Source organism: Ailuropoda melanoleuca, chromosome 7, assembly GCF_002007445.2.
Source record: "Ailuropoda melanoleuca isolate Jingjing chromosome 7, ASM200744v2, whole genome shotgun sequence".
Classification (NCBI taxonomy): domain Eukaryota; kingdom Metazoa; phylum Chordata; class Mammalia; order Carnivora; family Ursidae; genus Ailuropoda; species Ailuropoda melanoleuca.
In genome coordinates, this window is record NC_048224.1 from 52,624,015 (window position 1) to 52,638,394 (window position 14,380).

At 43.1% G+C, this 14,380-nt stretch overlaps 1 protein-coding gene across 3 annotated transcripts in view; it reads left to right on the plus strand.

The window, feature by feature from the left end:
• GARNL3 (GTPase activating Rap/RanGAP domain like 3) overlaps nt 1-14,380 on the plus strand; it is a 146,001-nt gene that overhangs the window by 34,868 nt on the left and 96,753 nt on the right. The window contains exons 1-2 of one of the 3 annotated variants that reach the window (XM_034664550.1): nt 31-53; nt 1,031-1,100. In XM_034664550.1, coding sequence (XP_034520441.1) covers nt 46-53; nt 1,031-1,100 — 78 coding nt within the window. In that variant the 5' untranslated portion in view covers nt 31-45. Of the gene's footprint in view, nt 1-30; nt 54-211; nt 314-1,030; nt 1,101-14,380 lie in introns of those variants that run through there. The other 2 variants (XM_034664551.1, XM_034664549.1) reach the window with 2 other exon arrangements.

Below are 14,380 nucleotides of genomic sequence, written 5' to 3' on the forward strand. Positions count from 1 at the left end.
CAAGAAGGCTGTAATTTAGAAAATGTAGCTACCTTTTAAGGAAGGATGAAAAGGTACAAAATGCACCTTTCTTTGCATGTTAGATCCCAAATATTTTGGAGCGATTAGACATGTAGCTGCCGTGCAGTCTCGTTTTCTCCAGCTCGCTAGAGTTATTTGCATGACATCTACGAGAACGAAACTTGTTAAAGCTGCTCGCATTTGTGGAGCTCTGGTGGTTTCAGGAGCACCGCTTGTGGTCCTAAATAGACCGACTCCTCGATAAGATCTGTGTCTTTTGAGTGTGGAACTCTGCATTCGAGATGTAAATGCAGTAAGAGTTTTGCCCTTGTTTTAATTGCTCTTCACAATGTGAATGATTTTTCTTATCTGATTTAAGCCTTGGGGGGGGTGCAGGGGAAGTATTAGCGCTTGTTACATAAAAACGAAAGATCCTTGAAGTTAGATTTCTGGATTTTCTGTCAGTGCTGCTCTTTTTTTTTTTTTTTTCATATTGTCATATTGTCATAAATGAAAAAGGGTGGGGTGGGGCCTACCGGGATTTTGAAGTTTCCTCCTCCTATTTAAAGTTTCATTTCTGCTTTATAGCATCAAATAATGCTGGTTATTTTTATGTTGAATATTTGGGACAAAGAGGCTCTCTTAAAGGAAAGATAATTGCAAGCTTTGTCCCTGGCCTCAAGTTTACTGCAGGGCTTCTCATCCCCTTTGGTTATACAGAAATGAAATTATAAACCACCAGTAGCCTTGGAAATCTCAATCGATTCCAAATGACTAAATATTTAATTCAATCATTGCCTATACTTCCAGGGATGACTCGGGTGTTTTTCTTTTTACCGAGGGCTCCATGAGCGCCGGGCTCTGCCATGGCTGCTGAGGACTGTGTCTGTTGCAAGGAGGCTCCCCTGCAGTGAGGAGCTGGGGCAAAGCCTGTTCCATAGCAGCCCTTTTTGCAAATGGTAGTCGATTTTTGCAGAAGGTTTGTGGCCAGATCGCTATGTATAATACTGATGAAGCATTTTTGTTCCAGCTCTGTCTCGGAAGACCTAGGCTGTAGACGTGGGGATTTCAGTAGGAAACATTATGGATCTGTGGAGCTGGTAAGTTTACACTGTCTGTTCAGTGGTGGTACATTGATTTAGATTTAGAGCATCGCCAAGCTCATCAGATCTTTTGTCATATATTTACTGTCAGACCATGTGGGTACTGTGTAAGGCTGGGATGGGAATAAATGACTATTGAAAGGCCATAATAATTTGATCATCTTTATTTGTTTTTATTGTTACGTACTCTTAATCTGTGCCTTCCAGTTTGTTAAAAATATGTTGTGGCTTGGTATTTTTCCTCTGGTGCACATAATTGGGGTATAGAATTAAATTAAAGGATTTATGAATTAAGAGAGGCAGCATTTGGTTCTTATCTTATTCCTAAAAGTTGATAAATCTAGTTTTTGAGGTTTAAATATTATTGAAATACATGTTCTGATTTTCTGTACCTTTGCTTTCTGGGTATGTGGTAGGAGTTAGAATATTTATGAGATTTTTTTCTTCCTGTTAAAAGTATATTTGTTGGGCTAGAACATACTGTAATAGATGATAGATACCTAGAATGAAAATATCCACATTTTCTTTACGAGAGACATTAGGGTTTATGTTATGATCTTTTAAAATAGTATGCTTTCATTTAAAAAAAAAAAGAGGAATAATGAAGGCATATTTTAGCCTCTTGTTTTTAAAAGACAGAGCTGTGATTTTTTTCCCTCCCAATTGCATGGAAATTTGAACAAATTTTCAGGAAAATGTGCTCATAGAATCCTCTTGATTATTATTTAACACTATTAAAAACATTGAATTTATTATTTCTATCTATCTACAAAAAAAGAGTTGCTTGGATCCATTTTTGTGTAGTACCTAATTTTCCTCCATTAATATATGCTGCATTCTTGCAGGGTTTAACTAGTAGGACAGATTATAACAGAGTTGTGTACCAATAGCATTCTATTTGAATTCACTCGTATATTATAGACTTGACTGTGTATCTGGCCCAGGCTGAGTATTCTTGAAAATATAGAATAAGTAAAAGATTTGGTCCTTGTTCTTAAGGAGCTTACTGTCTTGAGCTGGGCAGATAAGATACATAAAATATCTAGAAAATGAATTTAGTCACATAAAAGACACATTGATTGACTCCATCAACACGTGTTCTGTGTCCGTCACCGGTGGCACCGGGCCAACTCAGACCACCACCTCCCCCAAAGGAGCATGTGTAGAACTATAATTCAGGGCGGGAACTGGTAAAGATCCTGAGAGGGATACAGATAGGGCCCGGTGGGGGTGAAGAGAGGGGAGGAAGTGACCCATCCTAGCCAGGGATCTTAGGGAAACAGCCGGGAAGGCCTCGCGGAGGCTGTAGGACGGACGTGGGTTGGTGGTAGAGAAGACAGACAGTGGATATTTGCAAACAATGTGATTCTTGGCAGTGATGTATTCCAGGGGCAGTGAGCAAATGGCCCTGTCTCACAGAGTGCATGAGGCAGCAGAGCTGAGTGGCCACACAGCAGGCAGGCTTTGAAATCAGGCCTGGCTTCACACACCAGCTCCAGCGCCCACCGTCTGTGGACTTCTTTGAACCTCAGCGGTGCTTACGAACTTGTGCCCTGAAGTCATTTTGTTTCATCATTTCCTAGTTGTCCGATCTTGGACTTCTTTTGGCCTCAGTTTTCTCATCTGTGGGGATATTATATATTATATAAATGGGGATAGTAATATTATTTAGTTTATAGGGGTGTCAGGAGATTAAATGAGATGATGCATATAAGCACAGTCCATGTTAGCGAGCCATGGTGGCAAAGATGAAATTTGGTAACAAAAGGAGGACCTTGACTTTGGACCTGATCCAGTAAGTCATATGAAGCTCTTGTAGACAGTGAGAGTGGTGTCTGGGGAGACAACAAAGGTGTGAAAGCTGGACCCTTTATAGACTTGTGGAAAGCACAGGCTGGCAGGCTGGGAAGGTCCTTAGAGCTGTGGTTCTCAAACCTGAGCAGGCATCTGCACTGCGTGGAGAGTTTATCAGAACAGACTGCTGGGCCCCCATCCCCAGAGTTTCCAATCCAGTAGGTCTGGGGTTGACCCAGAGTTTGTGTTTCTAGCAAGTTCCCAGGGGATGGTGATGTCGCTGGTCCTAGGATCAACACTTGAAGAAACCCCGCCTTAGAGAACCCCAGACTCGTCTTTGTTTATCCCCAACCTGATGGGGCAGCTCATTGACCAAAATTCTTCCTTCCATTTGTTCACGTTTTTGTTCTAGAGCCATGGGTGTGTCTCTGTGTGTGTGCATGTGTGTGTGTGTGTGTGTGTTTCTAGCTGACTTTTAAAATAGTATAAAGTTAATTTTAAATACATTTAAAAATTCCACATATAATTCCTCTGCCCCATTGCCACTTTTTTCTTCTCATTTTGATACCTTCCAGTCTTTATAGTGACTAACCTTATTTTCACCTAGCTGTAATCAAATTGCACGTATAATTTTGTCTTCCTCTTTTATTCGTTCAGCCATATTTTACAAACGTCTTCTCGTTATAGAGTACCATTTTAATCGTGTAATAGCCCAACATCGTTATAAACAATTCTTTGGGTAACAGTTCCCCTTCTTTTGTAAAATTAGGTTGTGTCAGCTTCTCCCTTGTCAGTAATGGCATGCCCTGGTTGTTGGAATGGTTGAGAAAAATCAAATGAGCCAAGTTCCATTTTTGCCATCTAAAGATCTCTTGAAATTCTGACTCCAGTGTTTTAAGGAAGGAGACCTTTTCTTTCATCTATGACCAACAGTGAATTATTAAATTAAAAACCGTTTTTGTGTTTTCTATGTGCATGAGAAAGTAAGTTTAACCTGTTTTTCACACCGGGTTTGATGAATATTGTTGGAAACCCAATAAATCTTGGGCATCCTGAAACTCAAATTTTGTAGAAGGGTGCAGAATTGAAATTTTAGCATAGTCTTTTGCCCTTGAACAAATGAGTTAGAAGTCCTTGTGAAGAACCAAGCTTGGCTATTGACATCAATAATGAGGACAGATTTGGGGGCTCCGTTGCCTTGGTTTAAAATGGGTATGAATCTGGTGAGCGAGAACATGGAAGCTCAGACCTTTATAGACTCGGGGAGGGGAGGTTCTCAGCGTTCATCTAATACCCATGTATTGAAGGCCTGCCCCCCAACCTCGCGCCAGGCACGGTGCTAGGCACTGAGCGGAGGGAAAAAGCAGTTTCTCTGCCCTCCTGGAGCTGTGGTCTGGCTTTAGGAACCAGCAGCCTCCAGCATTGCCGGATCCCAGCTGTTCCCTGCCTTCATCAGGAATTGTTTCCTTGCAAGGAACAAGGCCCCACTCCGTCCAGCTCAAGTCTCAGTCAATTCACTGAAGTGTGTGGGTGAGGCTCACCAGAATGAAGTGCAGGAAGCCCAGCTGGGCCTCCTGTGACCAGAGGCCATCAGACTGCAGCTGATTTCTCGGTTCTCTCCGGTCCCTGTGATTTCTTCTGTTCACTCTCAAGAAGCCGATGCCGTCCTCTCCACCTACCAGCTCCCCTGAGGGCGCAGCCCCCTCTCTCCCATCCGCTTTCCCAGAGGGGGAGGGATTTTTTAATACTTCTTTTCATCGTGGTCAAATATATACAACAGAAAATTTACCATTTTTAAGCGTATAAGTCAGGGGCAGGAAGTATATTCACAGCATTATGTGACCATCGTCATCATCCACAATCAGAGCGTTTTTCCATCAGCCCAAACAGTAACTGTACCCATTAGAGAGTAAGTCCACATTCGCCCTTCCTCCCCAGCCCCTGGTAACTTACATTCTGCCTCTTTCTCTATAAATTTACCTATTGTAAGGACCTCATGTAAGTGCAGTTCTGCAATGTTTGTCCTTTGTGTCTGGTCTGTTTTACTTAGCGTGGTATTTTCAAGGTTCATCCATGTTACAGCATGTATCAGAATTTCATTCCCTTTCGTGGATGAATTCTGTTCTTTGTATACACCACATTTGGCTTATCCATTTCTCTCTCTTAATGCACACTTGGGTTGCTTGTACTGTTTCACCATTGTGAATAATATTGCTGTGAACATTGGCGTGCCAGCCTGTGTCCGAGTCCCTGCTTTCTTCAATTCTGTTGGGTCTGTTAACTGGGAGTGGAATTACCGAATCATGTGATAATTCTATTTTTAACTTTTGAAGAACTCCCAAGCGTGTTTCCATAGTGGCCACAGCATTTTATGTCTCTACCGGCGATACACAAGGGTTCCAGTTTCTCCATAATCTCACTAATACTTTCTCTATTTTGTTTAATAACCATTCTGATGTGTTGTAAAGGGTGCTTCTTCGTGATTTCCCTCTTACCCATGACCAATGATGTTGAGCATCTTTTCGTGTGTTTATTGGTCATTTGTATTTCTCCTTTGGAGAAACGGTATTCAAGTTCTTTGCCTTCTTTGTCCATTTTTTAATCACGCTGTTTGTTTTGTTGGTACTGGGTTACAGGAGTTCCTAATATATTCTGGATATTAATTCCCTTATCAGATATGTTATCTGCAAATCTTTATTCCTGTTATGTGGGTTGTCTTTTTACTCTGTTGATAATATCCTTTGATGCATAGAAGTTTGTAATTTCCATGAAGTCCAGTTCATCCTTTTTTTTTCTTTGTTGTTACTGATTTACAGGAGTTCCTAACATATTCTGGATATTAATTCCTTTATCAGATATGTGATATGCAAATCTTTTTTCCTGTTATGTGGGTTGTCTTTTTACTCTGTTGACAATATCCTTTGATGCATAGAAGTTTGTAATTTCCATGAAGTCCAGTTCATCCTTTTTTTTTCTTTTGTCATCTGTGCTTCTGGTGTTATATTCAGGGAGTCATTACCAAATCCAGTGTCAGGAAGATTTGCCCCTGTGTTTTCTCCTAGGAATTCAATACTTTTAGCTTTTATTTTTTTTTCTTGATCCATTTTGAATTGTTGTATGTGGTATATGGTGTAAGGTAGGGGTCCAACTTCATTCAATAGGTTTATGATCTAATGGGAGTTACTCTGTGTATGGAATGACATAGGGGTCCAGCTTCATTATTTTGCGTGTCGATATCCAGTTTTTCCAGAACCATTTGTTGAAAAGACTGCCCTTTCCTCATTGAATGGTCTTGGCACCCTTGTCTAAAATCAATTGACCATACATGCAAGGGTTGATTTTTGGGCTTTCTCTTCTATCCCATTAGTCTATATGTCTGTCCTCAAACCAGAGTGATGTTTTAAAATGTTGGCAGTACAATGTCTTTTCTTTCTGAAAACCCTCCATTGGCTGCCCATTCAAGTCCAGACCCTTTACAAAGCCCTACAAGAACCTGTGTGATCCCGGTTCTGCCTGCCTCTTCCATCCTCCCTCATGCTGCTCTCTCACTGTGCTTCACACATTTGGCCTTGAGAATACACAAGTTCTTCCCTGTCCGAGAATACATGACTTCTTCCCTGTCCCGGGGCCTTTGAACTTAATCTTCTTTCTGCCTGGAATGGGCTTCCCTATCACTTCTCATGGCTGGGTTCAGTTTAAATGTCACCTTCTCAGAGAGGCCTCCCCACCCACCCTACCTCAAGTAATCCTTCTCTCCGTGCTGTTCTGTAACTCAGCATCCTATTTCTTTTCTTAATAGTATTTAGCACACTATTTATTTCATGTATTTATTTACTTACTGCTCTTTCATCCATTAGAGATGAGGGTGGGAACCATGTCTGTCTTGTTCATATTTGTATCGCTAGGACCTGGCACAGGGTCTGGCACTTATTAAGTTCTTATTAAATGTTGTTTATTGCTAAATTGACTTCCAATCCCCCATTTCCCCTAGTCTTACAGCCCCACCACCCACCACAGTCTGTTCATTCTTGGGCCCTAATTTCAAATGCCTAGTAGAATGTCATGGATTGGTTCCTCTGGTTCAGGTGTCTATCCCTAATTCACACTGTAGTGTTCAGGGAAGTGGGGTCATGTGGTATAAATATGGCCTCCAAGACCCATCACCTTAGCAGAGTTAGTGGATGGGGTGGTTTCCTCTGGAAAGGTTATAGATGAAATTCAGTTTCAAACAGCATGACACCCCAAATGCATCTCTAACATTGCCTCTTATAGTAGATGATGTAAAAGCTCAAACTAAAAGCACCTGGTGAAAATTTCTTCTTCTGCCAGTAGACCATTATCCTTGACATTTTTTTCACTACCATAAACAAGGGTGCAGATTATAAACTCCCTAAAAATAGGAGTCATGGCTGTTCAGTTACCACTGTGTCCCTAGCACTAAGCACAATGCTTAGCATTCGTTACTTAGTAAATATTGATTGAATGAATGAATGGTTCAATTTGGTTAAAATTAGAAAGTAGCCTAACCCACCAGATAGAAATAAAAGAAAGGAGGGGCGCCTGGGTGGCACAGCAGTTAAGCGTCTGCCTTCAGCTCAGGGCGTGATCCCGGCGTTGTGGGATCGAGCCCCACATCAGGCTCCTCTGCTGTGAGCCTGCTTCTTCCTCTCCCACTCCCCCTGCTTGTGTACCCTCTCTCGCTAGCTGTCTCTATCTCTGTCAAATAAATAAATAAAATCTTTAAAAAAAAAAAAAAAGAAAGAAAAATAACAAGCCTCTTTGACCCCCCTCCCCCAATATAATTGGCCTCATTAGCTTGCAGTGCATTCCATCTAAAACAGATGCCATTTTTCTTCTTGATGAATTGGACGTCTGGTCTCTCATGGCGGCATTCTCGGCAAGGCACAGCTATTACACCATCGACCATTCTTCATCACTTCATATGGAAATCTGTCAGGAAAAGCAAAGATTGTTTGTAGCTTTTATTGATCTTTTCTTGGCCTTTGACTCAATGGATACGAACCTGATGTGTTACGAATGACGAATGGTATGGGCACAATATAGATCTCCGTCCTGCCCAGCCCCGCTGCTGATTCTCATAGAACCCCACATCTTGATACTTCTGGGCGTGCCACAGTCTGTAAGGTAATTTCAAGTCCAGATAAATACTGCCCAGTCGTTTTTAAACTTGTACCTTCATGACTGAAGCCCGCATTTGGATGAGTCGCATGCTCCCCTGCTGTACAGGAAAGAAGCATATAAATGCTTCTCTGTGGGGACGGCATGGTTTTGTTGTGATGAACTCACAGTGGCCTCAAAGGCTATCTGTACTACCTAATTACTATCAAAAGAATGGTTTACACTGGACCTGCTTAGCATCTGCAGATTTCCACATTTGAGATCTTGAGTGTTGAGGACTCCTGCAGGCTGTTATGTAGGGATTGGTGTTTTTGCTCAGGCACGAATTTGAATTATGCCTGTGGGACTGTTGTACAGAAAGATGATTCTTGGCTAATGAGTGATTTAGCGACCCGTCCAGCATCCCTGACGCAGTGCTGGTTTGTTCTCTATTCAGGGTTAAGGAGGCTTTTTGTTTTCATAGGCGTTTTATGGGAGAAATTATATTCTATGTAGTATTAACAAATTGAGAGATTATTGAAGGTACCAGCATGTTTCCCTCAGGAACATCAAAACATCAAGACGTCGACATTCTACAGCTAAAATCATCATTTCGGCAGATGTTCTCCAAAATGGAACTGGCTCGTATCGAAGTCTTAAATAACAGGTTGACTCAGTGAGGTACCTCCAGGCACGTTTAGCTTGGAGCATTTACCAGTAAGTTAATGTGGTTTAAAAGTGCGGGTGCTTTTCGGATATTTTTGGTGTCTTTGTGGGTGACTTAGAACCTTTCCCAGCTAAAATTTACAATTCTTGGAACCATCTTCTGTGAAGTAGGACCTGAGACCTTCATCCTCTAATGATTTCTGTATCAGAGTGGAGCCAGAAATCTTTTATTATGATTATTATTTTGTTATTACTATTATTAGTTTTAGCGTCTGTTGAATGTTTGCTGTGTGCCAGTCACTGAGCTAAATGCTTTAAGTGCATTTACCTGTTTGACCCTCAGAACAACTGTAGGTAGTAGGTGTTATTTGATTATGCTGCACGTCGTGGGGGTTCAGGAGACATTTGTGGAAGGTGAATGGCTCTGCATTTAACTGATGATCTCAGAGAGGTCCCACAGCCAGTGAATGGTAAAAGTAACATTTCAGCCTAGATCCGTGTGGCTCCAAGAGCCCCCAGGCCTAATCTCTCAGTCTCTAAGCCCGTGCTCTCACAGACCCTGCTGCCCATAGGCCGTTTTCTAAAGAAATGAGGTTGATTGTTGGAACCACTCTTCTGCCCTTAATCAGCACCACAGAGAAGCCCTGCTTGAGGGTTTAGCCCAAACGTATAATTTTAAACTCTCTTCTGGCCAAATATTAACAAGCTTGGTTTTAAGAAGAATGTGGATAAAGAATTATCCAAAGAGACATCCGTGCCATAAATGGTATAAATTTAATTCCTGGATTAATCTCAACCATAACATAGCTACCAACACTTGGCCTACTGTCTGTGGCCTCTCCTAGAGTTGCTTCTCTTGATCTGTGCCTTGGCGTTATGCCTTTACCTTGCCCTGATGGACAGAATGGAAAAGAGCCATATGGATCTAGATGGTCTGTCTCTTGTAAGATGCTCTTGAGGATTTTTCTCAGTGTGCCACAAAGTGTCACTTTTAAGAGAACCTATGAGGAAAGTTTTGCTCAGGACCAAAAAGTACGATGCTTCTCCCGTGAAGCTGCTTTGTTGTTAATCTTATAGGCATTAGGAATCCTGTAGATGACTTGGGTTTTTTCCTCTTTGCACTGGCCTCCAGGAAGCTCAGAGCCCTATTTATGGCTCGCTTCTAACTACCTTAAAGGACTTTATAGCATACATCCTAATCTGATTCTCTTATTTTTACTTTATTTACCCATACCTAATTTGCCCTTTTTCTGAACTTGCTCTGTATCTAATTTAATCCTTTAAATAAATATATTTCAGAAAGGGGCACCTGCGTGACTCAGTCGATTAAGTGTCTGACTCTTGATTTCCACTCAGGTCATGATCTCAGGATCGTGGGACCAGGCCCCACGTCAGGCTCCACACTGAGCCATGGAGCCTGCTTGGTGTTCTCTCCCTCTCCATCTGCCCCTCCTCCCCCACTCATGTGAGTGTGCGCGTGCTCACACTCTCTCTTTCTAAAAAAAAAAAGATATTTCGGTAAGCTGCTTTAAACATTTTTTTAAAATAAGGTAGGGAGCACCTGAGTAGCACAATTGGTTAAGCCTCCAACTCTTGGTTTGGGCTCAGGTCGTGATCTCAGTGTCTTGAGATTGAGCCCAGCGTCAGCCTCGGAGCTCAGTATAGAGTCAGCTTAAGACTCTCTCTCCCTCTCCCCTACCCCACCCCCATGATCTCTCTCTCTCTAAAATAAATAAATAAATCTTTAAAAGTAAAATAAAATAAAAATAAGGTAGATCGTAAACAAACAAGGCATTTCCATATCCAGCCCTTAACAGCATATCTTCTGTCACTGTTGATGGCAGTCAAGTTTATAGAATGACTTTGATCCTTGTCTCCTCCCCACCCTACTTTTTGAGATAATGTGACTTATGACCTACTTTCATAAGCTCAACAACAGTCTAGGAGAATTAGCGCCACCTGACCAGCCATTCGGTGACCATCTTGGATAGTTGAGACCCAAAATGATGCCAAATCCACTAGCTAAACACACACTGTAATAAGAATGCCAAATAAGTCCTCTAAATTTTCCCGCATAAAAGTCTTGGGAACAGCCACTTCCATGATACTCAGCACCAGCCCGCTCTCTAGTTTCAAAACTAGAACTGGAGAGGGGCACCCAGCTGGCTCAGTCAGTAGAGCATGGAACTCTTGATGTCAGGGTCATGAGTTCGAGCCCCACATTGGGTAGGGAGTTTACTTTAAAAGACAACAACAACAACAATTAGAATTGGAGATACTCCACTCCCAGCCTTCTTTGGGCCTGGGGTTGCTCGTGCTCTTCCTGGTGCCTCCCATCCCCGTGCTGCCATGTCCTTCCCTGTGGGATGATCTCCCTGCTGCTGCAGCGACCCCAGCTCAGCTCCCCATCTCTGGCTCCTACACCTTCTACTGGTGTCCCAGGGTCTTTGTTCAGACTCCAGTGGTCTTCAACTAGTTGGGGTATCATAGTACCGTGGTATACTATAAAAATAACTTCAAATTCTGACCGGTGTGGAACAGTTTATTTTTTATGTAACCAGAGACGCAAATTGTTAACAGATTGTTTGCTTGGTAAATTCTTCATAGGAAATCACGTTTTCTGCCTTGATTGTGGTTTTTCATATGCCCAGGAGGCAAATTTCTCATGTGTATATCAAACACACACACTTTCTTGGTGCCTGTTGGGTAATGCCTTTTGCCTCTCCCATCTTACTTGTTTGTGCTAGAGCGATCCCTGCCCTGCACCTGTCACAGGAGCCCCCTCAGCTTTTAGTAAGACCGGACACCATCCATTGTAGCCAAAGTAAATTTTTAACACACACACACACACACACACACACACACACATACTTGAAAACCACTCTTTTACTTCTCTCAGTGCTGTTAAAGCTGAAAAGGAATTTGGTCTGTTTTCCAGCATTTTACCATGTGGACTCTGAACATTCGGAGCTCTTTTTTAGGCCCTCAGAAGCCAGTCTAGCGCTTTTAAGTTACAAACTGCCCCCTGGCAGGTTGGGAGACACTCCCCCAGGGCCGTAGGAGCAAGAGCATTTGAGGCTTCACTGAGGTCCCTTCCGGTGCCCCTCAGCTGAGGCCCTGGCCTTCCAGCCCCACCCTGTCTCAGGTCAGGTCCCTGCTTTCTACAGGTACACATCCATCTCACGGGTTGGAGCAGCTTTTCACCGTCTTTGTAAAAGATGGGAGCATCCATGGTGGGTTCTATAGTTGGCTTCCCTTGCTTTTCCCCACCAGGTGAGGGTAGGGCAAATCACACCCTGGGTCCAGCATGGCTGCCATGGCTGACTGGCCACAAAGGGCTTCCGGTTTCACACCCCTCTGTTACGGTTGAGCCCCAGCTAATATTCTCATTTTTATATGAAACTATCTTACCTATTTAATTAAAGCAGTGACTTTGGTTTCCTTTATTTGTAAGAGAAGGATTGTATGCTTTTTTGTCTCAGCTTTTTAATCGGTCTACTCTAGTTATCACTGTGGTGCAGTCTTTTAAAATATAATCTCAAACCGCGCTTGCTCAAGAGATGTGAAGACTTTTTAATTACTCTGGGAGCACATTCAGCCGCTCTCTGAAGTCTGTTTTTGATCCCTGTGATAGTTCCACAATTTCCCTTCTGAATTCCTTCTTCGGATGCTTCCTCTTCTCCTTCTTCACTGAGCGTGCTCTTGCCAAGGTCACAAAGACCTCATCGCCACCAAATCCGCTCCTAATCTTTATCTTCCAGGACCAGTCTGCAGCCTGGGCCCTGTGGACACCTTCTCTCCTCCCTCCGCGCCTGTGCCTCAGCTCTCCTGCCTCCCTGCTTCACCTCAGCTTCTGTACGGATTCTCTCTCTTCTGCCGAGTCCTCACATTTTGATGCTCGTCAGGGTTCCGTCTCAGATACTCTGCTCACACAACACGCTCCTTCTTGGTGATCTCTCCCACCCCGTGGCTTCTGTTACTGCCTTCGGACTGTGACTCACATATCCATGTATTCTTCCTAGATCTCTGTCCACAGCACGTGGAACCATTTGCCCGAATGCCCACTGGATGTCTCTCCTGGGACAGCCTGAAGGCGGCTGAACCTCAACATGTCCCAGACTGAACTCAGGTTGTCCCCCTTCCCTACCTCACACCACTGAGGAAATGGTGCTACTTTCTTTTCAGTTGCTAATTCCGGAAACCAGGAAATCTCCCATTCCCCACATCCAGTCTCTTAGCAAATCTTATTGGTTTTATCTCCTAGATAGATTTTACGGCTAGATGGCTCTTTATTCACGTGCATGTGCACATACAATGCCAGACAGCCTTTTGAGTGGTAGGGAGATAGATACACGCAGACACGTGTATATATGCGTGGAAATATACATGTGTGTATGTATACTAATGCAAATTCCACAACCACCTGATGAGGGGTTACTACACTCATTTTACTAGTGAGCTAACTAAAGTTCAGAGAGATTAATAACTTGTTCAAGATTGTCCCCCCCACCTTATCCCAGTAGGTTGTATTTACCAAGAAGTTCTGTTATCTTGGCTTGTTATGGCCTGTTCCAATGCCCCTCAAACTTTGTTGTTCATAAAAGTCACTTGAGGGAGTTTGTTTAAACTTCAGGCCCTGATTCATTATGTCTGGGGTGGGCTAAATGGTGTGCAGCTTTTACAAGCTTCCATAATGAAAGTGACTCTAAGGTCCTTACATGTTTCTTTTTTGATCTCTTAAGGAGACAAGAAGAAAAAAAAAAAGAGCAGAAGTGTTTGCTTCTGTGTACTCCCTTTTTTGTATGACATTTATGTCATTTCCTCTTTCCCTGAGTTTCTGGCACATCGTCTTGCCACCCTGACACCTCGCAGATTCCATTCCACCAGTTTTGATAAGATTACATCCAGTTTGTCAGAATGCTCAGCTGTAATTACCCTGAGTCTGGGGGCTTTGATTTCCTTAATGCCGTAAAGAGTTCTTTCCCAAGTACTCAGCTCTGTCAACATCATCTTGATGCTTTCAAACAACCTTCAGCATCTCTCCTTTGTTTATGGAATGAAGCAGGAAACTGTTTAGCCTGACATTTAAGGCTTTCCCACAGTCTTTCCCCAGCCTGTCTTTGGAGCCTTTGCTCATATAGCCCATGATCCAGCCAAGCAGCCCTTCACCCACTATTACCCAGGACCCTGGGGCCTCTTTATGGCTCTCTTTCCTTCTAAAATACCTTCTGGAAATACGTGTCTGCCAGGTCTGTTTTCCAAGCAGCCTTACCTGAGTTCCCTATGGGAAAGTCATCTTTCACCTGTTAGAACCCTCCATTTCTTGGGGCACCTGGCTGGTTCAGGCAGTTAAGGGTCCGACTCTGGATTTCGGCTCAGGTTATGATCTCAGGGTCATGAAATTGAGCCCCTAGTGGAGCCTTGCACTGGCCATGGAGCCTGCCTAAGATTCTTCCTCTCCTCTCTCCCTCTCCCCTCTCCCTCTGCCCTTTGCCACCCCCACCTCCACCTCTCTCTCTCAAAAAAAAATTTTAAAAAAGAACCCTTGATTTCTTTACCTTTCTCTATGGCGCCTGTCATATTTTACACTGTAATTAGTTGTGGGCATTTCACCTTTTCTAGTGGGCGGGGCTTATGGTTCTTTTGTTGTGGTTGTGTCTCCAGTGGCATTAGCTCACCGCCAGAGGTCCGAGTATTAG